We start from the raw sequence: 19,611 nt of genomic DNA on the forward strand, positions 1-19,611 counted from the left end.
GTTAAATAAAGTCCACCTGTGTGCAATTTAAGTGTCACGTGATCTGTCACATGATCTCAGTGTATATATACCTGTTCTGAAAGGCCCCAGAGTCTGCAACACCACTAAGCAAAGGGCACCACCAAGCAAGCTGTCACGATCGTCGTAATGAGTGGACCAAGGCGCAGCGTGATATGCGTACATCTCTTTTAATGAGTACTTTTCACAATGTAACAAATAACAAAACAACAAAACGAAACGTGAAGTCCTCGGTCATACACAAACCTACACGGAACAAGATCCCACGAATCACAAGTGCACCAAAGGCTGCCTAAGTATGGTTCCCAATCAGAGACAACAAGCAACAGCTGATTCTCGTTGCCTCTGATTGAGAACCACCCCGGCCAACATAGAGACACATAACCTAGAACAGAACATAGGAAACGAAACATAGACACTACACAAAGAAACTAACACCCTGGCTCAACATACAAGAGTCCCCAGAGCCAGGGCGTGACAGTACCCCCCCCCCAAAGGCGCGGACTGCGACCGCGCCAACATAAACCCAACAGGGGAGGGGCCGGGTGGGCATTCCACCTCGGAGGCGGATCCGGCTCTGGGCGTGACCACCACCCTCTAACAACCCCCCCGTAGCGCCCCTGGTCTGGTCTGGCCCCGCTGGCTGGAGCTGGACTGGACATCGGTGGAGCGGATTGCTTAGGCTCCGGTGTGGAGCAGCTGACCGGTACCTGACCAGGCACCGGTGAAACAGGCACGGGCTGTGCCGGACTGACGACGTGCACCACAGGCTTGGTGCGGGGAGCAGGAATGGGCCGGACCGGGCTGACGACGCGCACCACTGACTTGGTGCGGGGAGCAGGAACGGGCCGGACCGGGCTGACGATGCGCACCACTGGCTCGGTGCGGGGAGCAGGAATGGGCCGGACCGGGCTGACGACGCGCACCACTGGCTTGGTGCGGGGAGCAGGAACAGGCCGGGCCGGGCTGGCGACGCGCACCACAGGCTTGGTGCGGGGAGCAGGAACAGGCCGGACCGGGCTGGCTACGCGCACCACAGGCTTGGTGCGAGGGGCAGGAACAGGCCGGGCCGGGCTGGCGACGCGCACCACAGGCTTGGTGCGAGGGGCAGGAACAGGCCGGGCCGGGCTGGCGACGCGCACCACAGGCTTGGTGCGAGGGGCAGGAACAGGCCGGACCGGGCTGGCGACGCGCACCACAGGCTTGGTGCGGGGAGCAGGAACAGGCCGGGCCGGGCTGGCGACGCGCACCACAGGCTTAGTGCGAGGGGCAGGAACAGGCAGGACCGGGCTGGCGACGCGCACCACAGGCTTGGTGCGGGGAGCAGGAACAGGCCGGACCGGGCTGTGGAGACAGACTGGAGGTCTGGAGCGAAGAGCTGACACAACCCGTCCTGGCTGAATGCCTATTTTTACACACTCTGTGTGAGGCATCAGCACAGGACGTACAGGGCTGTGTACTCGTACTGGCACTACAGCACGTGACACTGGCGCAGGATATCCGGGACCGAGGAGGGGTACTGGAGGCCATGAGCGTTGAGCCGGCACACTCCGTCCTGGCTGCATGCCCACCTTAGCACGACACGTGCGTGGTGCTCGCACAGGACGTACCGGACTGTGCCGGACCACTCGCGGCACAGTACGCAGTTCCGCATACCTCGGAACCTGCCCAGTCTCACGCTGCCTAGCCTGAGTACGGGGAGTTGGCTCTGCTCTACCTCTAGGCTCCGCCAACCTCCCTTCCAGCCCCCCAAACCCGGTGGCCTCCTAATCCCCAAACTCGCCCTGTAGCTGCCTCCAGCAGCCCCGTCGTCCATGCCGTGTGCCCCCCCCCCAAAAAAAAATCTTGGGGTTGCCTCTTGCGTGTCCGACGTCGACCCGGTTGGCGCCGCTGCTCCTCTCTATGGCGCGCCTCCACCGTCTCCTCCCACGGACGGCGATCCATTCCGGCCTGGATTTCCTCCCAAGTCCAGGACCCCTGCCCGTCCAAGATCTCCTCCCAAGTCCAGGCTGTCTGCTCCTGGACACGCTGCTTGGTCCTTTGATGGTGGGATCTTCTGTCACGTTAGTCGTAATGAGTGGACCAAGGCGCAGCGTGATATGCGTACATCTCTTTTAATGAGTACTTTTCACAATGTAACAAATAACAAAACAACAAAACGAAACGTGAAGTCCTCGGTCATACACAAACCTACACGGAACAAGATCCCACGAATCACAAGTGCACCAAAGGCTGCCTAAGTATGGTTCCCAATCAGAGACAACAAGCAACAGCTGATTCTCGTTGCCTCTGATTGAGAACCACCCCGGCCAACATAGAGACACATAACCTAGAACAGAACATAGGAAACGAAACATAGACACTACACAAAGAAACTAACACCCTGGCTCAACATACAAGAGTCCCCAGAGCCAGGGCGTGACACAAGCGGCACCATGAAGACCAAGGATCTCTCCAAACAGGTCAGGGACAAAGTTGTGGAAAAGTACAGATCAGGGTTGGGTTATAAAAAAATCTCAGAAACTTTGAACATACCATGGAGCACGATTAAATCCATGATTAAAAAATTGAAAGAAACTGGCACCACAACAAACCTGCCATGAGAGGGCCGCCCACTAAAACTCACAGACCAGGCAAGGTGGGCATTAATCAGAGAGGCAGCAAAGAGACCAAAGATAACCCTGAAGGAGCTGCAAAGCTCCACAGCAGAGATTGGCGGTTCTGTCCATAGGACCACTTTAAGCCGTACACTCCACAGAGCTGGGCTTTACGGAAGAGTGGCCAGAAAAAAGCCATTGCTTAAAGAAAAAAATAAGCAAACACGGTTGGTGTTCGCCAAAAGGCACGTGGGAGACTCACCAAACATATGGAAGAAGGTACTCTGGTCAGATGAGACTAAAATTGAGATTTTTGGCCATCAAGGAAAACGCTATGTCTGGCGCAAACCCAACACCTCTCATCACCCGAGAACACCATCCCCACAGTGAAGCATGTTGGTGGCAGCATCATGCTGTGGGGATGTTTTTCATTGGCAGGGACTGGAAAACTGGTCAGAATTGAAGGAATGATGGATGGCGCTAAATACAGGGAAATTCCTGAGGGAAACCTGTTTCAGTCTTCCAGAGATTTGAGAATGGGACGGAGGTTCACCTTCCAGCAGGTCAATGACCCTAAGCATACTGCTAAAGCAACACTCAAGTGGTTTAAGGGGAAACATTTAAATGTCTTGGAATGGCCTAGTCAAAGCCCAGACCTCAATCCAATTGAGAATATGTGGTATGACTTAAAGATTGCTGTACACCAGTGGAACCCATCCAACTTGAAGGAGCTGGAGCAGTTTTGCCTTGAAGAATGGGCAAAAATCCCAGCGGCTAGATGTGCCAAGCTTATAGAGACATACCCCAAGAGACTTGCAGCTGTAATTGCTGCAAAAGGTGGCTCTACAAAGTATTGACTTTGGGGGGGGGGGGGTGAATAGTTATGCACGCTCAAGTTTTCTGTTTTTTTGTCTTATTTCTTGTTTGTTTCACAATAAAAAATATTTTGCATCTTCAAAGTGTTAGGCATGTTGTGTAAATCAAATGATACAAACCCCCAAAAAATAACTTTTAATTCCAGGTTGTAAGGCAACAAAATAGGAAAAATGCCAAGGGAGGTGAATACTTTCGCAAGCCTCTGTATACTATTTAGGCCTATATAGCATTTGCAAAGTCATCAACAGCTTTTGTTTCAATTCAACCCAGGGTTCAACTAAAATTATAAACTGGGTGGTTCGAGTCCTGAATGCTGATTGGCTGAAAGGTGTGGTATTTCAGACCGTATACTATGGGTATGACAAAACATTTATTTTTACTGTTCTAATTACGTTGGTAACCAGTTTATTATAGCAATAAGGCACTTCAGGGGTTTGTGGTATTTGGCCAATATACCACAGCTAAGGGCTGTGTCCAGGCAACACATTGCGTTGTGCCCAAGAACAGCCCTTAGCCATGATATATTGGCCATATACCACACCCTCTTGGGCCTTATTGCTTAAATAGACAACACATATAGGCCTAGGGTTTCAATCTTTGGTTGATTTCAAATGTAATCTTCAAGTTAATCATTAATATGTTGGATTCACGTCTCCATCTCAACCAAAAGTTAAAGAATTGGACTAAATCAAATCGTATTTTATTTAAAGTGCATTTAAAGTTTGATTAGACAAGATTTAGTCCTATACTTTAAATTGTATTTTTGGTTGAGATGGAGACCTGAATCCAACATATTAATGATTAACATGATTAGAAGTGAATCCAACATATCAATTATTCATTTGTAGACAAACTGGATATTGAATTGTCTTTGGTTGTCAATGGAACCAAATATCAACATTTAAAGGAGATGCATCTTCTGCTTGGATAGGTCCATCTGTGCCACTGACTTAGTCTGGCTTTAATTCCAGTTTCTCTACACATTAATCATTGCTATGTTGGATTCACGTGTCCATCTCAACCAAAAATCTAACTTAAAGAATAGGACAAAATCAAGTGAAACGTTAAATGCACTTTACATAAAGTTTGATTTGATTCAGTCCTATACTTTAAATTTGATTCTTGGTTGAGATGGAGACGTGAATACAACATATCAATTATTAATTTGTAGACAAACTGGAATTAAAGCCAGACTAAGTCAGTGGCACAAAATATACATCTCCTTCAAATGTTGATATTTGGTTGCATTGACAACCAAACACAATTCAATATGGGGCCAATTCCAACCCGAGTTAAGCGAGCACAAATGGAACATCATTCCCTTTTTATGCACTTTTCTGTCTACGCGTATACTGACCTTGAACTTAAGCATGAGAATAGCATGCTATTCACCCGCTATTCTTTTGGGGTGGAGATCGAATAAATGAAGGTGTGGCAGAGGTGTGTCTACAGATCCGCCTTATTCTGACCTTGAATTAATTTCCTCATAATTCCACCACCTTTACGTGCAAGGAAACCATAAATAACGTCTAGCGAACATACCGGTTCCAAGTGGAAAAAGTATCAACTTAATTTTTTCCCGTTAGAAATAACACCATTCTCCATGCACTCTAATTTACAACTTGATAAGAGCTATTGATAAGAGCTAGGTAAATGAGTAATCCGTTTGGATAAGGGAATTGTAAATATAAATGACACTTGTTTTAGATATATTTTACCTTATAATCGCTGGAGACAAATGGCAGCAAACATAAGCATATCAACATATCAACTTTCCCACAGTAAAGTTTATGAAATGCAGAATTTAAATTGTACAGCCTTTTAACTTTCAGGGATAGGCATGTCTTAATTATAGGCTACCCGACTTTCTCTGTTTCCTATTTCTATCAGGTTAAATATTACCCACTATCAGTATCGACCATCAGTAGGCCTAATATCAACACATATTCAACTGCCAATTTACTGTTAGCTCCCTTCAGTTGGTATAGCCTACATTATCATTCCATTTAATTACATTGTTTTGTTTACCTTCATTTGCTTCCTCTGTAAACGCCGTCACGGCCATGTGGTTGTTGATGAGGATTATTAGCAACAGTTGATAATATATATATTTTTTAAAGACATGTAGGCTAATCAAATCGTTATGGAGCAGAGCGCAGACCAAGCCATAACAGTTTGAACCCGATCCTTGGCTGTGTCATCACACAATTCCATGGTTAGTGCAGGCAATAGACGAGGGTATAGCCTACTATTATACACTATTCTCCCTATTATAATTTTATGTACACAAATGTTCCAACATTACCATTGGTTGAAGAACTGAATGTGGCAATTTTCAAAATTAATCAAACCACCGTCTTCTTTCTTTTGTGCATAAAGGCTTTCCTAACCTGTTTTTATGATTCCTAAATACTTTCCTAACCCTAAATAATTTATAAGATCAGAGTATTTTTTAAATCTACCAATTGGTGCCGAAACGTAGAAGAATATGCATATATTTAGATTACTTTCTTTCATGATCTCTAATATTCTGAACCCATTCTCTCGATATATTCTATTGAGTCTGTGGACAAAATTCAAACTAAAAGGTACACCGTATTTAAAGGGATGGCTTAAGATAAATGTCCTGAAAACCTTATTGAATGAAAACTCCACGAGAAAATCTGTTGGCCACCAAGTGGAGGGTTTTCAGCGGTTTAATTATATTTATTCAGCATGTGCAAGGGAACCATGCATGCAAATCCTGTTACACACCTACACAAGGTAAGTCTGAATACTCACTACTGAGAGGTGCGTAGGAAAGGCGTTCCTAAATCGGAATCGGCCCTTTCACTTTTGTAATACAGTAAATAGCCTATTAACTTGTCAGTAAGTTAACAAATTAAATGTTGGATTCACGTCTCCAACTAAACCTAAATTAAAAGTTAAAGAATAGGATTAAGCCAGTGGCTATCCAAGCATTAGATATCCTTAAAATGTTGATATTTGGTGGCGTTGTCCACCAAACACAATTCAATACAGTAATACAGCCTAAAGTTAAGGCTATCTTACAAACTAATGTAACAGCATTTATTCAACCTTAAAATGCGTAACACATCCATGGCCACATTTTGAGGTTAGCCTACAGTAACTATAAATGTCTTCTTATGTTATCATAGAAAGAGTGCATGTTCAAGATAGCATGCAAAGGTTGCAGGTCTGTGGAGCTCTTCACAATTTCTATAATAATCTGCGCAGAATCTCCAACAGCATTGATGCACTTTTTATGTAATCTCAACTGCAATCCAGGTCATTTGGTTGTGCTATTAGATGAAATATAGTGATAATACATTAAGTTGTTGTATAATTACAAAATATCTGACATTGTATTCCTATTTGAACTTTCTGTTCTTTTAGATGGTTGAAAGCATAGTGATAACACATCGGGAATTCAACAAACTTATGGCTGTCTTTTTGAGTGGGTGAATAAAGGTTGACATTTAATTGATTAACATTTCAACCAAATATTACCCACATTTCCATGTTGAAATGACGAGGTGTGCCCAGTGGGCTGTTCCTACAACTCACCTGATGGTTTTTGAGAGGGCATCGGCAGCAGCGCCATAAAAAGACAAGTGTGGGAACGCTGTGAGTGTAGCTCTCTGTTCTCATCCGTCTCAGAGAGAGAGAGAGAGAGAGAGACTCAGGAATGATAGACAGAATATGCTAATATAGCAGACAAGGCCATAAAACACATGAATAGCGCTACCTTCCATGACCTCTTCCCTGAGAAACAGCTCTCTTTTTCATCCCATCTGCAAAGCAAAAAGTTGCAAAGGGATCTGCAGCACCCCTTATAAACCCCTAAGTGCTTTTTAATGGCGGTTTGGATTGGACAGCACTTTGTACATCTGACTTGTCATCGTACCGCATCACCCCCTGACAGTAGGGTCAGTCAAAGGGTCTGTACTCCAGTACAGTTGATCTGCTGCTTCCCCTTCTCCTGACAACAGGTTAAAATAGTGGGAGTGTGAGACACACTTCTGAAAGGCTGACGGTGACATGCTCTCTGAATGGATGAGTGTAAGAGCGGGCAGATAGCGGGCCCCCTAAGCAGGCCAAGCATAAGGCTCTGGGTGCATCAAAGATAGTGCACTATGTAGGGGATAGGGTGCCATTTGGGACTCAGCCTCTATCTGCTCCTAACGCACAAGGCTTCAAAGGACCCATCGCAGATCTTTCTGGCCTGACAGGAGCCCTAGCTAAAGCCTTGTTCATGGATCACATTACTTGAAATACTCAACCCGTCCCGTACGGTAGAGGGGATTGAAGGCAGGTAATCTCTCTCCGTCTCTCTCAGGCTCCAAATCCAATCAGTGAGGAGATCAGTCCTGGTGTCATGCTCACAGAAAGACGTTTTAATCTGAGGGGAACATCCAAAACAGACCTGCAGCTCATCCCAGCCCCACTCACACCATCCAACCAGGCCCATATGGAGGCCTGTGTCAACAGATCAGGAGGTCTCAAGAAGGATATAAGGCTATTTCTATGTAACCCAGCCTGCCATTATTGCAATTGGCTTTTCAGCACATCCATAAGAATGATTCCATTTTACCACACAGACATGACTCATGAGTCGAAATAGTGGTGTACAGTAACACCTCAGTTACTGTGGAAACATTGTTCGATCGGGCCCCAGAATTACCATCTCCCTATCTGAGTCAATTTCCAAAAGACTCCGCGAAGGGGTACACAGTGGATCACATAGCATGGCTAATGACTAATCGGGGACCTCGATGGCTCAGCCACCTCAGCCCTGCCTGATGACAGATGCTGTGGTTTCCATGGCAAAGCTGCCAAACAGCCATGATAAAATATCCAAGTTTTACTGTCCATCCCCTTGAAGTGCAGGACTTTACTCGAAAGCACGTCTTTGTGTCATCCAAAACGGAATATGACAATGCATGAACAATGGAAAGGGATGCATTTGTTAGAGCGAGTGCCTGTCAAAACTCAGGAGCAGTCAGGACCAGCTGATTGCCCCATTTTCCCAAGGCATGCGTTTTCTGTGCACGTGCACTGCGTGCCTGAGAGAGTGTTTGTGTTGTAGAGGACTGGAGAGAATGAGAAATGGAGATGAAGAATGTGTATGATATCAGTGTCAGTGTGTGGGTGTGTGTTTGTGTGGCGTGTGCCAGCTGTTTCTTTCCTAGCAGCCCAGCACTATGAGCCTCCTAGGCCCTCCAGTCCAGGGATCTATCCAGGCTGCGTCCCAAATGGCACCCTATTTAATTTATAATGTACTACTTTTGACCAAGGCCCATAGGGCTCTGGTCAAAAGTAGTGCACTATACAGGGGATAGGGTGCCATTTGGAACTCCCATCCAGTATCTGGGAACCTCCAGCACTGAGGGAGATCAAAAGGAGTGGCGGGGTGATGATGGAGCGCTCCAGGCCCCGCTAGACGCTGCTGAAAGCGGGCGCCGGGCTCCTCTTATCACCCCTCCGCCACCGCTCCCACTGACGGGCTGTGTACAGAGAGAAAGAGAGGAGAGAAGGAGCACCGTGTGTACAGAAAGAGAGAGAGGGGAGAGTTGGAGCACTGCCTGGGTACGTTAAAGAGCAAGGATTAAGACTGAGACTGTGGCACTCACAATAACAAACTACATCTACGTTCCTCAGTCAGGAGTTCACTGACTGCACTGTATGAGGCTGAAGGGCCAAGCTGCACTTCAAGAAGCTTAAGGACTAAGCTGCACTTTAAGAGGTTGAAGGCCAAGCTGCACTGTAAGAGGTTGAAGGGCCAAGCTGCACAGTAAGAGGCTGAAGGCCAAGCTGCACTGTAAGAGGCTGAAGATCAAGCTGCACTGTAAGAGGCTGAAAATCAAGCTGCACTGTAAGAGGCTGAAGGTCTGAACTGCACTGTAAGAGGCTGAAGTCCAAGCTGCACTGTAAGAGGATGAAGGGCTGAACTGGCAGTATGTTTCTCAAGCCATGGTCTAATCTAAAGACACAGCCATAACTTCTTCCTAGCCCTGCCACTCTGCCCCTTCCAAGGAGAGATGACCGGATGCCCTCTATAGGGTGTTGACCTCCCTTCCAAGAGAAAATGTTTCTGAGAACCATCATTCATTAATTTATTCATTTGTTCATTCATTCATCCTTCATGTACTGAGGGATTAAAACCTGCTAGCTCGTCAGATCCTTTAGCATTTAGCAGCACCTAGCACTACTGCTTGATGTTCCTTCCAGATTCCTCCATGAAAAAGTATCTGTTGGAATAAATTGGCATTGAATTGTTTTGGCAGTCTCAGCTGCACCTTGAACAACAATATTTCTGTTAGAGAGCAAAATGTCTAGCTAGAGCTGGTGTAGCAGTGAAGCAGCCTTGCTACTGTATGTTTACTCATCATTTGTACATAGAGATATACCTGCAAAAAAGTCAGATTACGATTTTGGCCCCTAGTTTTTCTTTATCCTATCTACAACATTCTCGACATAACCAACTCTCGCCCACAGTGTTGTGGCCTACAACTGGTTTAATTTACAATAAATGTTTATGTTCAATAACATTTTATACTTCACATCAGTTCAGACAGAGTTCATTCTTAGAATTGTTGAATTACGTACTGTTGCTGCTCCTGCTCCATTACCGAGCAACATAAACCTGGCGTGCGTCCCAAATGGCATCCTATTCATGCTCACCATGGGCTCGAGTCAAAAGTAGTGTACTATAAAGGGAACAGGGTGCCATTTGGGACGCCGCCCTGATTTTCTCTGGCTTCTCAGGCTGACTGACTGTATAAGCCTAGTCAGTCAGTCAGGTTTTCCAGCTGAGTGCAGCTGGTGGAGCTGCGTAGCTAAGCGTCACTCTGAGGCCGGGCCCTTCAAAGGTTTTAAGGGATTCTCAGCGCACTTTATCAGCTGGACAAGGGAAAGCCCATCTTTCACAGTGATGCGGCATTAAAGAAAAATTGTGGTGACCTTTTACATTTTGGACTGGAAAAAAAGCCCCTGTGAGGAATGAGGGGTGGGCGGAGGTTGGGTAGAAAGCGTCTACTCATCTTCTGGTTAAAGTCCAGGTTAAGGGCCAGACTGTCTAATCCACGGGGCGGCATTAAATCTAACACACAGAGCAAGGCTGTGGGTTTGTGTTTTCAATTAGATATTCACTGGGGCAGAAATGATGTCTCTTCATTTACTTTACCTGAGACCCAGGGCGCCATAACTGTAGCATGGTGTAATTGGTTGCCTTAGCGCCAACAGATGGTCATAGCTGCTCAAAATGGAGGTACCATAATTTACATTTACATTTACGTCATTTAGCAGACGCTCTTATCCAGAGCGACTTACAAATAATGACTATATTTTAACACTATTGAAAGCAGCTACGCAATTAGCAGAAGTAACCCATATTTTTGGAGAGTCTTAGATGAGTCTAGTACAGTTTAGCATAGTTTAGTATAGTATAGAATGTGTAGTGCTAGTCTACTAATATGGTATATCCCATGTATTTGCTGTGATATATGAACTGTAGGTACTCACCTGCCTGCTTTCGTTATGATCATCTCCGTTCCCGCCTCATGGAACTTTTTCCACAGCTCCCTCTCATGAAGAAGAACCTTGATGTTCTCAATATTCTAAATAGAGAAAGGTAGAAACAGCCATGAGGGTTGGCAACCTGTTGTGGGCTTATAGACAACTCAGATTATGCCATCTGCATTTTCAAATTAAACCAGTTAATTCTCAATAAATCATTCCCAATTGATAGGGTGTCGACTAGAAATAAAAACACCCACGATTTAATACGGCCAATAATTTTGTTAACAAGTCAAGTCAACAATTATTGAAATTGAGAGCAAGGACACGTACCCATTTGGCCATTTCCAAGAATAGGAAACTTCTGAACATATAATACCTTTGCAGTTGTGGTTCTGGCTCTGTGTTGAGAGCCTACAATACCCACGATTACCTGGTCTGGCTCATTGCCCTGGGGGAGGCTGGGAGTTGTAGACAGGCCCAGGCGTGAAGAGTCAGGGCTGAGGTCTGGGGGCCCTCCAGGCTGGACCCCAGTCACACTGTCATCCGTCACAGCTGAGGCCTTCTTCTGGAGCATCTCTATGAGACAAACAACAGCTTCAGTTCAATACACAGACTTACAAAACACAGACTTACAATACATGGACCATAGAATTACATATAGAACTTATATAGAACTTATATAGTAATGTAATAGGATATCTGTGACACAGACTTACTATCATACTAAAATAAAACAGAGCATCTCTACAGATTATAACAGACTTACAATACACAGACAGACACTAAACCAATACTACACTGTCTCTTAAAATACTTAAATATATCACATTCCCATAAAATGGACTGGACTAAATATGTTCAAACAAAATACACTGTGCACGAACAAAATGTAACATCCCTTCAAGCTACAAAGATAAACCCCGCCCCCCAAAAAAAGTAGCCTAATATTTCATCATGACTAAATATTTAGTTATAATTAATTTTTTTAACTACTAATTGACATTAAGTACATTTATATAATGTACTTATACAGCAATTGCTATTCATTTTGTATTTCTACAATAACAATCCCTATTAATACTGTAAGGAAATTAAACACATCTTACTGGAAAGCTGCTAATTAATTCAATATTTTCTAATGAACATTTGTAGAATGACCAATGGGAGGAAAAAAACAGAACTTATGAACTAAAGGGGACTCCATACACAAATATAAATAAATCAGATCATTAATTGTCGTCATCCACCTTGAATGACGTTCTTCAATGGAATTCCTGTCTGTTTTAGAAAGAGAACCTGGTCTATGTAAAAGACAAGTCTACTTTAATTTGTCTCTATTATTTACACAAGAAAATGATATATTTTTTATGAATTACTATTTATATTGAAAGATACATTTTTAAACGTTTCTGGTAGATACAATTATTTCATATCAAACCTTACAAAGAAATGTCAAGAATACACACTTGAAGGTGTGTACTCAACAACAAAAATGTTGCAATGAGGGAATAAAAAATGTAAAACTCTTTACTGCATATTAATTCATTCAGGCATGCTCTCTCATTGTGGGATATTTCTTAGAATAAATTTTTCAGTTCTTGGAAACCAGGTTACTGTTTTGTCGCCAAGCTACTAACTATTGTTAATAGAAATGTCTGTTGAATTCTGTAGGCAAAGTAATTTCAAGGTGGATCACTGCAGCAAGGGCCATGTGCCATTGGGGGAATTTGGTCACAATGACCCAAATATGATGATGGGCCCTCATTCATGCAAAATAGAGTCGATCTAGGTTTGCAGTGAGGTTCCATGTGAGTTTAAAGGAGGAACTGCGTCTGAATCATCTAGTGTATACTATATCCTCAGCTCTGCTCTCCACTCATATGAAACATGGAATAGTAGAGAGCAAACTTGGTTGTTCCACACATAGAATTATAATTACTGGACCCATTAAAGTGAAGTAATTCCCACGTACAACTACACTGTTGTCCTTGTTAGGTCATCATAAATACACAACTACTAGGTAATCGTAAATATTCAAGCAACATTCTGGCCATAGAATTAGAATTACTAGAATGGACAATCCCATTCAAGTCTGCGCTCTGTGATGTGTGGACCAGCGGCCATATTGAATAGTTCTATTTCTGTTATTCTGGTACCATCGCCAATTTGATTCTCTGACGTTTAGTTTGATAAATAAAATGACAATATTCCTAATATATATTTTCATATTAACTTGTAAATCATAAGAAACTCTAGACATAAGCTAATTACTCAATCTGCATGCTTGGAGACCACGATATTAAGCACACAGGGTCAAGATTAATTTGTTCGTCAGAAGAGTTGGATTAAATATTTACTCTTCTAGCATTACGGTGGGATGGTTTTATTTAACGGCTCCTAAACACTGTTCATTCCATTAGTCCAGGTCACCAGCTAAGTTTTGGTCTCTCACGGCTCTAAACCCAGCTCAAAGACAAACATATTTTCATGAGAGACACAGACACACAGAGCTGGTATAGCCTCATCTCCTCCATACAGTTCAGTTTCACAAGGCCCTTTCCTCTCCCATAGCAACCATTCCCCCAGCCATTTTACCATAGAGACTCAAACTGTAGGTCTACGTCCCAAATGGCAACCGATTCCCTATATAGTGCACTACTTTTGAACAGTCCTATGGGCCCTTGTCAAAGTATTGCACTATATGGGGAATAGGGTGCCATTTGGGAAGTACATATAAAGGTCTACAGTGTATATTTCTGAGAGTTTTTACACTCACCCTGGCCCTCCCTTAATCTCAGACATGTAAACAATGAGAGTGCTCTCTCTCAGGATGAAAGAGAAGGGGCTCAAACTGTAAACCAACGCAGACATTTGCTAAAGCGAATAAAGATAAGGCGCGATGCAAATCAGCCGTGGTACTTTTTTACCCTCCTGAACAGGGCCCTTTCACTTACCCTGTTTAACTAAACACGGTGAGCTCGCCCTCTGTTTATATCTGTGTCACTCCCAGACATATAATCCACTAAACTATTCATGGCAGATTGTCCTGTGTGTGTGTGTGAGTGTGTGTGTGTGTGTGAGTGTGTGTGTGTGTGTGTGTGTGTGTGTGTGTGTGTGTGTGTGTGTGTGTGTGTGTGTGTGTGTGTGTGTGTGTGTGTGTGTGTGTGTGTGTGTGTGTGTGTGTGTGTGTGTGTGTGTGTGTGTGTGTGTGTGTGTGTGTGTGTGTGTGTGTGTGTGTGTGTGTGTACCCTGGGTGCAGTAGGGAGGCTATTCTCAGTTGTAAGTCTGATATGCTGGGAGCTGGCCAAACTCAATTAGCAACTGTTGCTTTTAGGCAACTCTTGAGTTTTTTATAAGGAGCAATACCATGACAGTAAATGGAGGGGAGAGCATGCAATGTACTGTATCTGTATCTCAGTACATTTTGTGTCGTATTTGTCTGTCTGTGTGTGTGTGTGTGTGTGTGTGTGTGTGTGTGTGTGTGTGTGTGTGTGTGTGTGTGTGTGTGTGTGTGTGTGTGTGTGTGTGTGTGTGTGTGTGTGTGTGTGTGTGTGTGTGTGTGTGTGTGTGTGTGTGTGTGTGTGTGTGTGTGTGTGTGTGTGTGTGTGTGTGTGTGTGTGTGTGTGTGTGTGTGTGTGTGTGTGTGTGTGTGTGTGTGTGTGTGTGTGTGTGTGTGTGTGTGTGTGTGTCTTTGCCTGTATCTGTCTGTGTACAGTTGAAGTCGGAAGTTTATATACACTTAGATTGGAGTCATTAAAACTCGTTTTTCAACCACTCCACAAATTTCTTGTTAACAAACTATAGTTTTGGCAAGTCGGTTAGGACATCTACTTTGTGCATGACACAAGTTATTTTTCCAACAATTGTTTACAGACAGATTATTTCACTTATAATTCACTGTATCACAATTCCAGTGGGTCAGAAGTTTACATACACTAAGTTGACTGTGCCTTTAAACAGCTTGGAAAATTCCAGAAAATGATGTCATGGCTTTAGAAGCTTCTGATAGGCTAATTGACATCATTTGAGTCAATTGGAGGTGTACCTGTGGATGTATTTCAAGGCCTACCTTCAAACTCAGTGCCGCTTTGCTTGACATCATTGGAAAATCAAAAGAAATCAGCCAAGACCTCAGAAAAAAAATGGTAGGCCTCCACAAGTCTGGTTCATCCTTGGGAGCAATTTCCAAACGCCTGAAGGTACCACGTTCATCTGTACAAACAATAGTACGCAAGTATAAACACCATGGGACCACGCAGCGGTCATACCGCTCAGGAAGGAGACACGTTCTGTCTCCTAGAGATTAACATACTTTGGTGCAAAAAGTGCAAATCAATCTCAGAACAACAGCAAAGGACCTTGTGAAGATGATGGAGGAAACAGGTACAAAAGTATCTATATCCACAGTAAAAAGAGTCCTATATCGACATAACCTGAAAGGCCACTCAGCAAGGATGAAGCCACTGCTCCAAAACCGCCATAAAACAGCAAGACTACGGTTTGGAACTGCACATGGGGACAAAGATCGTACTTTTTGGAGAAACAAAAATAGAACTGTTTGGCCATAATGACCATTGTTATGTTTGGAGGAAAAAGGGGGTGCTTGCAAGCCGAAGAACACCATCCCAACTGTGAAGCACAGGGATGGCAGCGTCATGCTGTGGGGGTGCTTTGCTGCAGGAGGGACTGGTGCACTTCCCAAAATAGATGGCATCATGAGGAAGGAAAATTATATGGATATATTGAAGCAACATCTCAAGACATCAGTCAGGAAGTTAAAGCTTGGTCACAAATGGGTCTTCCAAATGGACAATGACCCCAAGCATACTTCCAAAGTTGTGGCAAAATGGCTTAAGGACAACAAAGTCAAGGTATTGGAGTGGCCTGACCTCAATCCTATAGAAAATGTGTGGGCAGAACTGAAAAAGCGTGTGCGAGCAAGGAGGCCTACAAACCTGACTCAGTTACACCAGCTCTGTCAGGGGGAATGGGCCAAAATTCACCCAACATATTGTGGGAAGCTTGTGGAAGGCTACCCAAAATGTTTGACCCAAGTTAAACAATTTAAAGGCAATGCTACCAAATACTAGTTGAGTGTATGTACACTTATGACCCACTGGGAATGTGATGAAAGAAATAAAAGCTGAAAAAAATCATTCTCTCTACTATTATTCTGACATTTCACATTCTTAAAATAAAGTGGTGATCCTAACTGACCTAAGACAGGGAATTTCTACTAGGATTAAATGTCAGGAATTCTGAAAAACTGAGTTTAAATGTATTTGGCTAAGGTGTATGTAAACTTCCGACTTCAACTGTATCTGTGTCTGTGTTTTTGCCTCCCAGTCTGAAATATAGATATGATGCATGATGCATGTTATTGAGACAGCTGCCATAAATTCAAACCTGACCTGCCATTTTGTGCAGAAGCCAGTCTCATGCATCTGGTGTTGTGTTGCAGAGAGAGTGAGTGAGAGAGAGAGAGAGAGAGAGAGAGGGGGGGGCTGTCTGACTGTGCATCAGTACATTGCACCTTTGTTGTTGTATGTCTCTGGCAGGTACAACTCAGATATGTCAGTAGAATCACATCACGTAGCCTTGGGCTTGTTAGCCCGCCATTAGCGCAAATCATTTTGGATGTGAAACTGACCTATCACAACAAAAATGTAACGGCACCAAAGTAGTAAGTGAGTATGGTGCTGTAAAATCTCTCACCTGGAAAACAAGTCTCTAATGTTGGATTCCCTCCACAAAAGTAGGCCTACGTTTAAAGCAGTTGTTTTGTTGATTGATTGGCTACAAATGTCATTATTTAGACTCCCATATGTAGATAGGCATTTTTTGTTTGTAATTTGTGATCATATAATTCTAAAAGCATATTCTAAAATCATTATCTGGTCTGTATAAACTAATTAAGTATATTATTGTGAATAATAATGATAGTATATATTATCATTATTAATGGTTAACTGTTATAATAATGATACTAATAATAATATTTGTAACATTATTTATTATTATTATATTATTTATTTAAGGATAATAACTCTAATAAGAACATTGTCTTTTTAATCTTAAACAGAACAGATAGAATTGTTGTTTGTTTAACTTTTTATATTACCTTAAAGCTTGAATCCATAGTTGCTACATCAATTTTGGACTTATAAATGAATACACCCATTGATTCTTGAAGGATATGACTTATAAATGCCTCATGAGCTTAGTTCAACTGTCTTACCCCATCAGAACCCAAAATAAAAGCTTTTTTTACTCCAATGTTTCTAAACAATGTAAATGTAAACAAACACTGTATAGCCTCAAAACATGGTTAAAACTATCATTTTAATATAATGGATGGTCAGTCCTTGCATCCTTAGTTCTCATAACTTTAATGTCAATAAGCTCTGAATACCTTCACAGGGCCCTGAAACATGCATCAGACTGGTATTTTGGTGTTTAATATTACATTTAATGTCATTTCTACACAGCATCTGGGCTACTATCTATAAAGAAAAGTACAATCTCAGACAAGGGCTCTTGAAATGTTTTAGAAATTGAGTAAACAACTGTTCTTAACTTGTTGTGATTTTCATCATATTTACAGTAACCTAAAAATCATATTGTGAAAATAATAATTATTTAGCCTATAACTTCTTTGAGTATAGGTGAAATGTATTGAAATGGTGACTTTCATATTTTACTATAGGCTGCATGTTCATATCAGTTATAACTTCATTTTTTATAGACCGTGTGACCATAGACTGTTATACATCTCCATAATATTATCGCATCATACAACAACGGTTTAGGACACTGCTTCAGCTTTTATTCTTGAAATAGGCGACAGACACAGCGTTATCACGTTCACCATCACTATCAAGGCAGTCAAGTAGAAAGTATATCCTAACACTAATCGCATTAAAGAAGCTGAGCCTATCCAACTACGCCGTTTTCAGATTGACTCCATGCCTGAGCTTGTTTACAAAGCATGTAGATAGGCAGATTACACTGAAGATAGGCAATAATGTTATTACATTACCTCATGAAATATTATAAACTTGAATCCATTTAATTTCCAAATGGTAATTTTCTGTCTTCACGAAGGAAATAGCAGGAAGTTACGTTCCATTGAGACGTAGTTAGGGCAAGTCGTCCAGCATCTCATCTTAATAGACTTGCTTATCTTTCTCCGGTATAACGGTTCTCGAGTAAACTCCCGGTCACGCGTTAGCGCCCGTGTTAACCCTGCCTTGGTGTGATTCAACAGCTCTTGAACTGAACTGTAGCCTACTCTGCGCGTGTGCAGTGCGGTTTGAGCTTTAGAGAGAACGAATTTAGCGCGTGATTTTTTCTTGGAAACACTAAAAAGAATTTGCTCAACCCCTTGAATTGTTAAAACACCGGGACGAGTGAATTATTTGGCACGTTCCCCCCCTCCCCCCTCTCCCTCCCCTCTCACCGTCGCAGACCTGACGTCGCTCCCCTACCAACGAGAATACCTTACAGCGCGATGCACTGCTACTCTGGAGCCAGAATCTCTCCACCAACGTCTATTGGACTAATAATCGTTATGTATGACATGAATATAACCTCATCTCGTCCGCCATCCCACTGGCTATTGCTTACATCATTAAAAATACTAACCCCATGCTATGTATTGCCTATAAATGGATATAGCTGCAGAGTTTGATAGGGCCTATAGGCTATTAATATGCATAATATAGTAGACCTATAGGCTTCATTAATAAACTATTCAGAGAATAATTAATATTTGACCCGATAGACCTTTGCTACTAGATATTATTTCCAAATCCAAATCAGGATTGTTGGGGTCGAACTGAGGCTCCTCTGTTCCAGTGAGAGCTCAAATGACCTCTGAGGGCCACAGTGAAGACGAGTGGACAAGCCTATAGCCTACCCATCGTCTGGTTCAGTTATAGATGGTATTTCTGGACCGTTATTTCGCACGCCATGTTTCCCTTTCAAAACAGCAATAGCCGTCAAAGAATGATGCTAAAACGCTCATACATTTTCAGGTGAAATATGGTTGTGGTTTTGGAGTAAATGGGTCGAAGCAAGAGGCTGAAAGACCAATAAATCAACAATATAAGTTGGCGGGTGGGGTTGGTCGGTGAGAGTTTTACTTATATCTACTGGTGACATGACCAAATGAACGAGAACAGCCTAAATGTCCTTCCCGCGACCGTTTGTCATTTCCCACAATGTGTTTTCAACCCTTTCAATATTTCTCAGCCAAAATATGGCTGGTGAGGGCCTCCTCTGTTGGTAGAGCATGGCGCTTGCAACGCCAGGGTTGTGGGTTCGATTCCCACGGGGGACCAGTATGAAAAAATGTATGCACTCACTAATTGTAAGTCGCTCTGGATAAGAGCGTCTGCTAAATGACTAAAATGTAAATGTAAATGAGGAGGCATCGAATAATCAAACGACAGTGGTCGTTGTTTGAGTCTGTTGAATGTTTGGACATGGGTGATGTATTTTATCGGTTAATGTCAGGTTTTAGAGACCTATTGATGATTTGTTGGCTCAGAATATAGATTTTCATATGCATTATAATTAACAAATGGCTTGATTTTGG

The 19,611-nt window shown here is 43.0% G+C and overlaps 1 protein-coding gene across 1 annotated transcript in view; it reads right to left on the bottom strand.

The window, feature by feature from the left end:
• The window catches only part of LOC121567888 (T-box transcription factor TBX4-like), a 36,196-nt gene extending 17,856 nt beyond the window's left edge, over positions 1 to 18,340 (bottom strand). Inside the window, exons 1-3 of the mRNA XM_041878243.1 lie at positions 18,052 to 18,340; positions 11,443 to 11,588; positions 11,016 to 11,110 (exon numbers count right to left, since the gene is read on the bottom strand). Coding sequence (XP_041734177.1) covers positions 11,016 to 11,110; positions 11,443 to 11,586 — 239 coding nt within the window. The 5' untranslated portion in view covers positions 11,587 to 11,588; positions 18,052 to 18,340. The remainder of the gene's footprint in view (positions 1 to 11,015; positions 11,111 to 11,442; positions 11,589 to 18,051) is intronic.
• Between the last annotated feature and the right edge of the window lie 1,271 nt (positions 18,341 to 19,611).

The sequence above is a fragment of the Coregonus clupeaformis genome, chromosome 6 (genome assembly GCF_020615455.1).
Source record: "Coregonus clupeaformis isolate EN_2021a chromosome 6, ASM2061545v1, whole genome shotgun sequence".
Taxonomy (NCBI): domain Eukaryota; kingdom Metazoa; phylum Chordata; class Actinopteri; order Salmoniformes; family Salmonidae; genus Coregonus; species Coregonus clupeaformis.